The following is a 13,215-nucleotide window of genomic DNA, read 5'->3' on the forward strand; positions in this document are numbered from 1 at the left end:
CCGCCCCCATCCCCCTGCCAGCCCACAAGGGGATGGGGAGTGCGCACGCACGCGCAACATTCAGAATAAGAAAAACCTTCACCATTCAAAAAAAGAAAAACTTTAGCTGGCCTCACACTTTCGTAGCTCCCCGCCCCCAACTCCAATGCCTGGCTCCATGTAAAATCTTGTGTGCTGCCGCAGGCCGGATAAATTGCCTCAGGAGGCCACATCCGGCCCCCAGGCCGTAGTTTGGGGACCGCTGCAGTAAAGCATAGGGCAGATGCGTTGTGAAAATCAGAATTGTATCTATTTAAAAGCAGTATTTCATCTATCTTGTTGGCAAGTGAATGTAAATTGGTAAGAAAGATGGAAGGGAGTGGGGTTTTTTAATTCCCTTGTTCCTTATTTTATTTAAAATTCCTGCCCTTTTACCTCTTCGTCTCTGCCATCTACGTTTGGTTTTGGTGATCCATGATTGCCAGGAAATGGCTTCGTCCTTTGCTAAAATCTCCTCCATGTTTGTAAAGACAGGTGAGGGTGAAGTTGCAGATAGCTGCTCCTTAAAGAAATGTTACTTAATTCTTAGCAGATGGTCTCTTGAGTAGGAAATCCGTTGAGAATTGCAGGGAATAGTAGAAAATGAAGAAACTGTTTGAGAGCATTTCACCAAGGCAGCCTTTGTTGGCGCCATCTTGGAATGTTGCATGATCTAGAGTCGGCAAACCAGACAATTTCTATATCTGCACAGACAATAAAAGAACATTGTCCTCTGTTTCCAGTCTTAAACTTTAAAATCTTTCTAAAATCAGCTCTTCCCTTTTAATATAAGTATAAGGCCTGCAACCAGCTTGGGCATTGTATCTTCAGGCCTGCCACAGGAGGGTGCTCCATCACTGGAAGCTTTGAAGAGATTGGATAGCCATCAGTCAGAAATGATGTAAGGTCTCCTGCTTGGGTGGGGGGTTGGACTAGATGACTTACTAGGTCCCTTCCAACTCTGTTAGTCTGTTATTAATTCAGTTACTTCACGCTCTAAATCATCAAAAATTGATTTTCTCACCCAGGTGGCTAAACACTCTTGTTTCCAGTCTCGAGCAAATGCTGTCGGGACTAATAGCGACAAATCACTCCCAATTAGTGGGTGGTGGCTATCTGCAGGGGCTTGCAATCACCCCACACAATTCACAGCAGGCATACCCCTTTTTCATTTCTCCTACAGAGAGACTCTGGTCCAGAAAAGACCCTTTCCCATGAGCTACTTAGGGAAATGATGGTGTCATCCTGGCATTGGCTTCTCCCCTCATTCTGAGCCATTCTCACAGGAGTATAGCTATTCCTTTTGTCTGTACTTTGGAAAGAGTGTTCACCCAGACTTTTTGCTGTGATGAAATAATAAAAAAAATATTTTTTCAAGCCTCATCTCAAGTCTCACTTTCTTGACATCATCTCAGTGGCTCAGTGAAACTTCTGGGACTTACAGAATTATAGTTCAAGTATAAATGACATGAGGAAAGCATGGAACGAAAGAAAATGTTTAACTTATATTACTCTGCCTTGTTTTATCTAATGTTCCATGTTAGTAGAAGCTTGTCATGTTCTTATCTTATAAAATGTTATTTTATAACTTCTTGTAAATAACTCTAGCTTAATAGAATTCCTATTAGACAGGATGTGCCAAAAGTCAAGCCCATAGGCAAATCCAATATTTTACTGTATTAATATTTTTTCAAATAAAGTGTTATTTATTTAAAATGCTATCTAGAATCAATTCTCTATCGAGCCTGACTTTTGGTACACCCTGTATATTTTAAAACTGATAGCTTAAGCACCAACTGATTATATCTCAAAATGATATTAGTAAAATTGCATATATTTCACTAACCTGGGATCCTTAAGTAATCGTATTATTTCATACTTGAACAAATGGAAATTTCCTACAAAGCCTGTCAAGAAAATTAGATAATTAGAAACATAGAAACATAGAAGATTGACGGCAGAAAAAGACCTCATGTTCCATCTAGTCTACCCTTATACTATTTCCATCCTAAGATAAAATACAGGAAATAGTATAAGGGCAGACTAGATGGAACATGAGGTCTTTCTCTGCTGTCAATCTTCTATGTTTCTATGTTTCTAATTATCAAGATTTTCTGTTCACAACATAGAGCTTCCTGCCCATTTTTTCCATAGGGACAACCAAACATTGACTATTTATTTATTTATTCATTCATTCATTCATTCATTCATTCATTCATTCATTCATTCATTCATTTCTGTATTTATGTCAAGTTTGTATTGGTAGTATACAAAGATATAACAATGTTTATATACATGATACTAGTAAGAGAGAAACATTAGGGCAGGGGACAGAAGGCATGCTTGTGCACTTATGCATGCCCCTTACTGACCTCCTAGGAATTGGGTGAGGTCAACAGTGGATAGTCTAAGGGTAAAGTTTTGGGAGTTAGGTGATGATACTACAGAGTCAGGTAGTGAATTCCATGCATTAACTATTCGGTTACTAAAGTCATGCATTGGATTTGGGCTCAGTACCCTTAGGAAACAAAAAGCTGATAGCAAAAACTATTTACACTTCAAAAGCCTTTTGCCTCTCTTCTTCTTCTTCTTCTTCTTCTTCTTCTTCTTCTTCTTCTTCTTCTTCTTCTTCTTCTTCTTCTTCTTCTTCTTCTTCTTTCTCTCTTCTCAAAATTTCCACTTCTGGTTTCTCTTCCCAAGGATAGCCATTTACATTCCAATCTAACTAATTAGGCAATAAATCACAGAGGCATCTAGCCTCAAGTTTAACCTTCCCAACAGTAGAAAAGATTTCTGCATTTTAAAAGTCAGTTCTATAACAAATTGAGAACTAAAGAAGCTTTTTGAATGAGAAGTGACAGTGTCCTTCCCTCGCAGTAACAGTAATAGAGTTTGAAGGATCATTGGAGGTCTTCTAATCCAAACCCCTGTTCAAGCAGGAGACAGTATACAGTTTTTGTTAAGCATTGAACACTCCCTTATTCATTGCTCCTACCAGCTGTACCTTGCTTCTTTCTTCATCTGTGACTTGTCAACTCAGCTGTTTCTGTATCTTGTACAGGTACCTTTTGTATTTGGTCTCTTTCTAGACCCAGGTTTTAAAAATAGCTAGCTGATAAGAGATGAAGATATAGGTCATTGTTTTCAAATTTGTGATGACACATTGTTGTCACATGATATATCACATTTTTTCCCCTTCACTAAACTGGAGGTAGGCATGGCCAGCACATGATGCATCCAGCCTGCAGGCCACAGGTTTGACACCCCTAATATAGGTGATCTCTTAGTTGAGCAGTTGACTGAATTAGCCATTCTAATCACCTATCTACACTTGCTCTCCTCCCTCTCACCATATATTAAAAAGAACAATTGGTAGTGGTTTTTTCTTATCTTCAAGGAACTACAATGGTACCTCTACTTATGAACTTAATTCGTTCCACGACCCGGTTCTTAAGTAGAAAAGTTTGTAAGAAGAAGCAATTTTTCCCATAGGAATCAATGTAAAAGCAAATAATGCATGTGATTGGGGAAACCACAGGGAGGGTGGAGGCCCTGTTTCTTCCCAGGAGATTCCTAGAGAGGCCCCACAGAGGCTTCTCCCTGCCTTTTCTGGTTACAGTTTTGGAGGGTCGTGTTTTTTAAGTAGAAAATGGTTTTTGAGAAGAGCCAAAAAAATCTTGAACACCTGGTTCTTATCTTGAAAAGTTCGTAAACAGAGGCGTTCTTGATAGAGGTATCACTGTATTGATGGAAAGGAAAATAAACCCAGTTGTTTTTCTTAACTTTCTCACAGTAAAAAGACCTCCACATGCGGGGTCCATTAGTTAGAATAGCGATGAGGACCCCACAATTTATGTGGCCATGTTCTGCTAGTTGGCAAACTGGAGCACAGCTTTTCAATGTAGCCTTCAAACTGTGCCCTGAGTCCTGTTCAAGACAAAGGATCTCTTGAATATCTTTAAGACTATCAGCTCTGGATTACAATGTGGACAGCTACTAATAACAATGTGGACAGCTACTACTTCTTCTGTGTACTGGTTCCTGGATTTGTATAGCCTAAAGCTGATAGTTCTAAGTAAACTCAATCAAATAATAGATGCAGGTCTCTATTCCTTGGAAACATGGTTTTTGCTAGTCTAGGATGTATTACTCCAACGATACGTATCACCACAATCTATTCTTAGAGTTTGGCATTCTCTTCCACATATAGTTTGAACCTACATTTCCAGAATTAAATTAATCTAAAATAATGTCACTCTCTTAAAGTCTTTTTTTTATTAAAATTTTATTGATTTTTATAATATAAAGCACAGACACAACATATTACATATAACATGTGCTCAGTGATCCCACCACCAGACAATCAATCATATCCCACCACCACTTGGGGGTATTTCTTGTATAAATCACTTTATAATATGTAAAGAAATATTTCACTCTTGGGTATAAATCATTTAAACCCAAGAGTGAAATATTTCTTTACATATTATAAAGTGATTCCAACTTGTTTCTTATAGCTTGGTCTCGGATCCTACTCGCCATATATCGTCTTATCTTGTCCCATTGCCCCATCAGCTGTTGCAAATCAGGTCTGGGTCAATATAATTGCATCGTCTGCAAATAGGTTTAATTTCATTTCTATTTCCCCTATTTTGTATCCTGTCCAAGTGTTATCTTGTCTTATCTTATTAGCTAACATCTCTATTGGTATAACAAATAACATTGGAGATAAAGGACATCCCTGCTTGGTGCCATTTAATATTTTAATTTTCTGCGTTCTTTGTCCATTCACCCTTATACACGCTTCATTCCCTTTATAAATCTCTTTTATAATTTCACAAAATATTTCCCCCTTATTTAATTCCTTACATAGTTTATATGTCTAAAGTCTAATTGGTATGACATGCACTCTGAGCCTACTGTGTTAAAGTTTTCTTACACAAAGACCTGAAAAAAAATGTTGTAGACATGTAAGAAAAATCTTTCTCAACCTAGGTAAGTTAATTGACAAATCAGAATTTTTTTTTTTAAAGTGGGGCTACCAAATCTAAATTACTAAATTAAATGTAGTAGGTTACTTGACAGCATCAAAGGGTTACAGCTTTCTGGATGATTTTGTTTCCCTCTAGTGGTCATCTGGATATTTGCAGCCCAAGTCTTTATTGTGATGTGACAAAAGCATTAATTCAAGCTCCTACTGAGCTGTATGTTTCCCCCTGTAAACAATTAAATGGTAGTTGCTGACAGGTAGAAATAGTTTCCAGAACCCCATGTGGTTATCATAATGTAATCTAGTAACTTCAAATCTTTTTTGGAATAAGGCTAGCATTAAGGGAAAACTAAACCGCCACGTTTCATATCTTTCCCAGAAATGCAAGTGAAATCTAAATAATTTGTCCCAAATGCCTATGTTACCATTTGTTTTCTTCTTTATTTATCTTACCAGCATTCCTACTTCACAAAGTGCTGTTAATAAGATTAGTAATTAAAAATCTTGAATGGCAATTGGCAAGCAGACTCTCTTCAGAGTTGAGTTGGCACTGTGTCACCAACAGGCTTTGATGAGTATTTGGAAAGTGAAGCCAGACACATTCAACTGTTGCTAGTGCCTAAGAATAGAAATGGAGAAATCCAGACTTTTATGGGACAATCATTTTCAGTTTGTATTTGCCTGTATTTCTTATGCAGTAGGTCTGGGGAACGTTTGGCGGTTTCCTTATTTATGCCAGATGCATGGAGGAGGTGAGTAGAATTTATGCTTCTCAATTTGCCGTTTGAGAATAGGTGGGCTCATTTTTAAAATTGTATTTCCTTTGTCAGAGTAACCTCAGAGTCACGAAGGAGAAATAAGCAATTGCTCCAATGTTCAAAGCCAACTAAGAATATCAGCACAAATAAGACATTTTTTAAATCACAAAAATATATATATTCTCATTTTCTTCTTTTTTTCATTTCCATTTTAGCACTTGATAGATTATATCTTTCTAAATCAAAAATTAGTCTTAATATCAATTTAATATAAAAGATGCTATTATCTTCACTTACAACCGGCTGCTTAACAGCCATTTGCACTTATGATGGATCATGCAAAAGCTACTTATGACCTGTTTTCAAAGTTATACCAGCTGTACATATACATATGTGCGTACACATACACCATGCACATGGGATTCCATTTTGGGCATTTGGTGATTCACTTTAATATTATTTTTTTGGCTTTTTGTTTTTTATTTTTAAATATTTTTTATTGAACACACATAACAATACAATACTTAGCATAGACAACACTATACAGACAGTTGGGACTTTCTATTTAGTCCCTATCTAAAATAAGCTTTCATCGGATACAATCATAAGTTTGTTTTTTTCTGTTTGTACAATACATTAGTATTCAATTATAACATCTTATTCTTTACATATATTGTTTTACATATATACATCGTTGTAGTTATTTCTAAAAATAGGTTATTTAATTAATGTTTTCTGACGTTATTTGGGGTTAGCAGTTATCTGCCTTATTTTGTTTATTCCTTCTCATTCTCAGCTAATCATAAAATTAATTCCATATTTTATAGCAGGGGTCTCAAACTCAATTTACCTGGGGGCCGCTGGAGGTAGAGGGTGGGGGAGGATGGGCCGCATCAGGTTTTCCACAAGAAAAGCTCTTACAAAACCATTCCAATGTTATCAAATGTCTTTATTTTTTCATTTATTTTATTTATTTATTAGATTTGTATGCCGCCCCTCTCTGAAGACTCACAGCAACAGAACAATACAAATCCAATAGTTAATTTTTTTAAAAAACCCTTAATATAAAAAACAATCACACGTCTCATACAAACCATACGTAAAGCGGGAACGGCCCAGGGGAATCAATTTCCCCCATGCCTGACGGCAGAGGTGGGTTTTAAGGAGTATGCGAAAGGCAAGGAGGGTCGGGCCAATCCTGGGGGGAGTTGGTTCCAGAGGGTCAGGGGCACCACAGAGAAGGCTCTTCCCCTGGGTCCCTGGGTATTGTTTAGTTGACGGGACCCAGAGAAGTCCAACTCTGTGGGACCTAACTGGTCACTGGGATTCGTGCAGCAGAAGGCAGTCTCAGAGATATTCTGGTCTGATGCCATGAAGGGCTTTAAAGATCATAACCAACACTTTGAATTGTGACCGGAAACTGATCGGCAACCAATGCAGACTGCAGAGTGTTGGTGTGACATGGGCATATTTAGGGAAGCCCATGATTGCTCTTCGCAGCTGCATTCTGCACGAGCTGAAGTTTCCGAACACTTTTCAAAAGTAGCCGCATGTAGAGAGCATTACAGTAGTTGAATCTCGAGGTGATAAGGGCATGAGTGACTGTGAGCAGTGACTCTCGGTCCAGGTAGGGCCACAACTGGTGCACCAGGCGAACCTGGGCAAATGCGCCCCTTGCCACAGCTGAAAGATGGTTCTCTAATGTAAGCTGTGGATTGAGGAGGACGCCCAAGTTGCGGACCCTCTCTGAAGGGGTCAGTAATCCCCCCCATGGTGATGGACGGACAGATGGAATTGTCCTTGGGAGGCAAAACCCATAGCCACTCCACCTTAGCAGACCCTAACAGCCTCCAGGCACCCGCACATCACTTTCACTGCTTCACTGACTGGACAAGGGGTGGAGATGTACAGCTGGGTATCATCAGCATACTGATGATACCTCATCCCATGGCCCTGGATGATCTCGCTCAGTGGTTTCATGTAGACATTAAATAGCAGGGGGGAGAGGACCAACCTCTGAGGCACCCCACAAGGGAGGAACCTAGAGGTCGACTTCTGACCCCCCACTAACACCGACTGTGACTGACCGGAGAGGTAGGAGGAGAACCACTGAAGAACAGTGCCTCCCACTCCCAACCCTTCCAGCCGGCACAGAAGAATACCATGGTCAATGGTATCGAAAGCCACTGAGGGGAATGGGACTTTTTGCCTCCGCCAGTTGGATGACGCTCTTTCTTCTGCAGCAGCTGATCGGCCACTGCCTTCACTCCCTCACCCAAAGGCCCCTAGCTCTTGGCCCCAGCCCTTTGGCCACAAAAATCCAAATTCAGCCACAGCCTTTTGGCCACATGGGACACTTCGCCACCATCCAATCAGAACGGTTGTTACAAAATGCTACTTTTGGAAGGAAAGAATGGGACAGTTTGCTCTTTCATACACAAACACACACATTGAATGATAGAGATGGAAGGGACCTCGGTGGCCATCTAGTCTGACCCACTTTCTCATTCAGGAGACTTACAGAATGATAGAGACGGAAGGGAACTTGGTGGCCATCTAGTCTGACCCCACATTCTCATTCAGGAGACTTACAGAATGATAGAGAGGGAAGGGAACTCAGTGGCCATCTAGTCTGACCTGACCCACCTTCTCATTCAGGTGACTTACAGAATGATAGAGAGGGAAGGGACCTTGGTGGCCATCTAGTCTGACCTGACCCACCTTCTCATTCAGGAGACTTACAGAATGATAGAGAGGGAAGGGAACTCAGTGGCCATCTAGTCTGACCCACTTTCTCATTCAGGAGACTTACAAAGTGATAGAGAGGAAAGGGACCTCGGTGGCCATCTAGTCTGACCCCACATTCTCATTCAGGAGACCTACAGAATGATAAGAGGGAAGGGAACTCAGTGGCCATCTATTCTTACCCCACATTCTCATTCAGGAGACTTGCAGAATGATAGAGAGGAAAGGGAACTCAGTGGCCATCTAGTCTGACCCCCCTTCTCATTCAGGAGACTTACAGAATGATAGAGAGGAAAGGGAACTCAGTGGCCATCTAGTCTGACCTGACCCACCTTCTCATTCAGGAGATTTGCAGAGTGATAGAGAGGGAAGGGAACTCAGTGACTATCTAGTCTGACCCCCTTCTTATTCTGGAGACTTACAGAGTGATAGAGAGGAAAGGGAACTCAGTGGCCATCTAGTCTGACCTGACCCACCTTCTCATTCAGGAGACTTACAGAATGATAGAGAGGAAAGGGAACTCAGTGGCCATCTAGTCTGACCCCACATTCTCATTCAGGAGATTTGCAGAGTGATAGAGAGGGAAGGGAACTCAGTGACTATCTAGTCTGACCCCCTTCTCATTCTGGAGACTTACAGAGTGATAGAGAGGGAAGGGACCTCGGTGGCCATCTAGTCTGACCTCCTTCTCATTCAGGAGTCTTACAGAATGATAGAGATGGAAGGGGCCACAGTGGCCATCTAGTCTGACCTCCTTCTCGGCTAATGATCTCTCCCTGTTTGCAGAGAGAGAGAGAGGTCCGTTCATGCTGTGGGCATCTAGACGAGCCCATGCCCTTTTCACCCCTCCTCTGTCCATGTGGACAGTCCACAAAGTGTGTGTGCATTTGGGAAAGAGTTGGAGGGCTAATGATCTCTCCCTGTTTGCAGAGAGAGAGCGAGGTCCATTCATGCTGTGGGCATCTATACAATCCCATGCCCTTTTCACCCCCTCCTCTCTCCATGTGGACAGTCCACAAAGTGTGTGTGTGGGGGGGAAGATTGGTGGGCTAATGATCCCTCCCTGTTTGCAGAGAGAGAGAGAGAGGTCTGTTCATGCTGTGGGCATCTAGATGATCCCATGCCCTTTTCACCCCCTCCTCTGTCCATCTGGAAAGTCCACAAAGTGTGTGTGCATTTGGGAAAGAGTTGGAGGGCTAATGATCCCTCCCTGTTTGCAGAGAGAGAAAGAGGTCCGTTCATGCTGTGGGCATCTAGACGATCCCATACCCTTTTCACCCCCTCCTCTGTCCATGTGGACAATCCACAAAGTGGGGGGGGGGAGATTGTTGGAAGGAACCCTGAAGAAAAAGAGAGAGAGAGAGAGAGAGATGCAAAGGGAGTTTTAGAGAGGAGCATGTAGCAGTGTGTTCCCCCAGCCAATATTCCTTTTGCATCTGCCTCAAGGCATTGTAAAAATTCCACAGATAATCATGACAAGCAGGTCATAAAGGGGCCCCAGACAGCAACCAGCCTTCACTTCTGTCGTTTGCTAATAGAATCCTACCGATCTCTTTCCCCCACCCACCCGTCTTTTGTGAGGACCAATCTGATTGGCTTCCCAAATTAGCTTGTTGTGAGGCAGGGAGTTCCACCAGCCAATTTAGCACCCCAGAAATTTGACTGGGAGACCAATTCTCCTGCTTGTGAAGAGGGCTGGACTAGATGGCCCCTGATGTACCATCCATCTCTATGACTCTGTGTCAGTTTCCTGCTTGAGGAGGGGTCCTGAGTAGAATTGGTATGTGCGGGTGTGGGTGTGTGTTTGTGGGTGTGAAAGAGCTCCCAATGCCCCCTCCCCATCCCACTTTGGGGGACCCTCAAGACGAATGAAGGAAGGGTGAAAAGAGGCATGGGTCCCCAATGTGGGGGGGGGGGCTTTGTGGGAAAAATTGGGAAGTCTAATGGGTTGCACTCACCAGAACAGGTGAGTGCAACCCAAAGACAAACATGTCTCTGTGTGTGTATGTGTGTTTGTGTGTGTGAAAAAGCTCCTCATCTTCAAAGAAACAGAAATTAACGAAAGAGTGAGGAAAAGATAGGAGTTATCATTCTACAAATTGGCATACTGGGTCACATTTAGTTGGGGCAATAGACCTCATGACCCCTTTACCATATATCACACCAAAGAAACAGGAGTTTCCTAAAACAATTAGCATTTCAAGGAGATATAGGAACAGCTTACCACATGCTCCTTTTTTCATAACTAAATTCTGTACTTGGTGATTTTGATTCCATATCTATTGATGGGATAACCATTGGAGTTTAGCTTTGTTGAAAACAAAAGTTCATTGCTGCTGATCATGTGTGTGTGTCTCTGTGTGTGTGTGTGAAAGAGCTCCCAAAGCCCCACACACACTTTGGGGACTCTACACATGAATGGAGAAAAAGGTATGGGATCGTCTAGATGCCCAGAGTATGAACAGACCTCTCTCTCTCTCTCTGCAAACAGGGAGGGATCATTAGCCCTCCAACTCTTTCCCAAATGCACACACACTTTGTGGACTTTCCAGGTGGACAGAGGAGGGGGTGAAAAGGGCATGGGATCATCTAGATGCCCACAGCATGAACGGACCTCTCTCTCTCTCTCTCTGCAAACAGGGAGGGATCATTAGCCCTCCAATCTTTTCCACACACACACACACACACTTTGTGGACTGTCCACATGGAGAGAGGAGGGGTGAAAAGGGCATGGGATTGTCTAGATGCCCACAGCATGAACGGACCTCTCTCTCTCTCTGTGCAAACAGGGAGGGATCATTAGCCGAGAAGGGGGTCAGACTAGATGGCCACTGTGGCCCCTTCCATCTCTATCATTCTGTAAGACTCCTGAATGAGAAGATGGGTCAGACTAGATGGCCAGTGGGGTCCCTCCCCTCTCTATCATTCTGTAAATCTTCTGAATGAGAAGGGGGTCAGACTAGATGGCCACTGAGGTCCCTCCCCTCTCTATCATTCTGTAAGTCTCTTGAATGAGAAGGGGGGTCAGACTAGATGGCCACTGAGTTCCCTTCCCTCTCTATCATTCTGTAAGTCTCCTGAATGAGAATGTGGGGTCAGACTATATGGCCACTGAGTTCCCTTTCCTCTCTATCATTCTGTAAGTCTTCTGAATGAGAAGGTGGGTCAGGTCAGACTAGATGGCCACCAAGGTCCCTTTCCTCTCTATCATTCTGTAAGTCTCCTGAATGAGAAGGTGGGTCAGGTCAGACTAGATGGCCACCAAGGTCCCTTCCCTCTCTATCATTCTGTAAGTCTCCTGAATGAGAAGGGGGTCAGACTAGATGGCCACCAAGGTCCCTTCCATCTCTATCATTCAATGTGTGTGTTTGTGTATGAAAGAGCAAACTGTCCCATTCTTTCCTTCCAAAAGTAGCATTTTGTAACAACCGTTCTGATTGGATGGTGGCGAAGTGTCTCATGTGGCCAAAAGGCTGTGGCTGAATTTGGATTTTTGTGGCCAAAGGGCTGGGGCCAAGAGCTAGGGGCCTTTGGGCGAGGGACTGAAGGCAGTGGCCGATCAGCTGCTGCGGAGGAAAGAGCTTCATCCAACTGGTGGAGACTAAATGTCCTAAACCCCCACTGAGAGATCGAGAAGCACCAGGACAGAGGATAAACCTCCGTCCCAATTCCACCAGAGATCATCCATCAATGCGACCAAAGCAGTTTCCGTGCTGTAGCCAGGCCTGAATCCTGACTTCTGAGGGCCTAGATAATTGGCTTCTTCCAAGGACTGCTGGAGCTGGAGCGCCACCACCTTCTCAACAACCTTCTCCATAAAGGAAAGGTTGGAGACTGGACGATAGTTGTTGAGAATGGTTGGGTCCAGTGAAGGCTTCTTGAGGAGGGGGTGCATGAGTGCCTCCTTGTAGGGAGCTGGGAAGGATCACCTCCCCAAAGAAGCATTAACAATCGCCTGGACCTAGCTCCGTGTCACCTCTCTGCTGGCCGAAACCAGACAGGAGGGACACAGATCCAGTAATCAGGTGACAGAACACACAGCTCCAATGGCCTTATCCACTTCATCAGGAGTCACCAGATCAAAGTCTTCCCAGACAGATGGACAAGTACAAGCCCTAGTCACCTCAACTGACTTGTTGTCAGTCACCTCTGTTATCCAATCGGAGTCGAGGTCCAATCGGATCCAAATGACTTTATCAGCGAAAAATGTGTTAAAATCCTCGGCACTACCCTGCAAGGGCTCCCCAACTCCCCCCTAGTTAAGAAGGGAGCAGGTCACTCTAAAGAGCGGCCGGGTGAGATTCCGCTGATGCAAACAAGGCGGCATGATATGTGCATCTTGCCGCCTTGAGCGCCACTTTGTAAATCTTATTATGAGCTCTTACAAGTGTTCGATCGGATTCGGACTTACTCTTCCTCCATCGCTTCTCTAGACGTCTCTTCTGGCGTTTCAACTCCCGGAGTTCCTTGGCAAACCAAGGAGCTCTACGGGGTCTAGTGCCACAGAGAGGTTGCAATCGTGCAATCCGGTCAAGAACCTCCATTGCAGCCTTGTTCCAGGCTACAGCAAGAGACTCTGCCGAACTGTGGACAAGTGCATCTGGAATAACCCCAAGCGCTTTCTGAAAGCCCTCTGGGTCCATCAGGCATCTGGGGTGGAACCACCTAGTTGGTTCCGTCTTGGTGCGGGGAAGGATTGGAGCC

At 43.3% G+C, this 13,215-nt stretch overlaps 1 protein-coding gene across 4 annotated transcripts in view; it reads left to right on the plus strand.

Annotated features, from left to right (window-relative positions):
- Nucleotides 1–5,576: 5,576 nt before the first annotated feature.
- The window catches only part of SLC6A20 (solute carrier family 6 member 20), a 194,680-nt gene continuing 187,041 nt past the window's right edge, over nucleotides 5,577–13,215 (plus strand). For all 4 annotated transcript variants that reach the window (XM_070727684.1, XM_070727685.1, XM_070727687.1 and 1 more), the window contains exon 1: nucleotides 5,577–5,760. In XM_070727684.1, coding sequence (XP_070583785.1) covers nucleotides 5,640–5,760 — 121 coding nt within the window. In that variant the 5' untranslated portion in view covers nucleotides 5,577–5,639. The remainder of the gene's footprint in view (nucleotides 5,761–13,215) is intronic.

Source organism: Erythrolamprus reginae, chromosome Z (genome assembly GCF_031021105.1).
Source record: "Erythrolamprus reginae isolate rEryReg1 chromosome Z, rEryReg1.hap1, whole genome shotgun sequence".
Classification (NCBI taxonomy): Eukaryota; Metazoa; Chordata; class Lepidosauria; order Squamata; family Dipsadidae; genus Erythrolamprus; species Erythrolamprus reginae.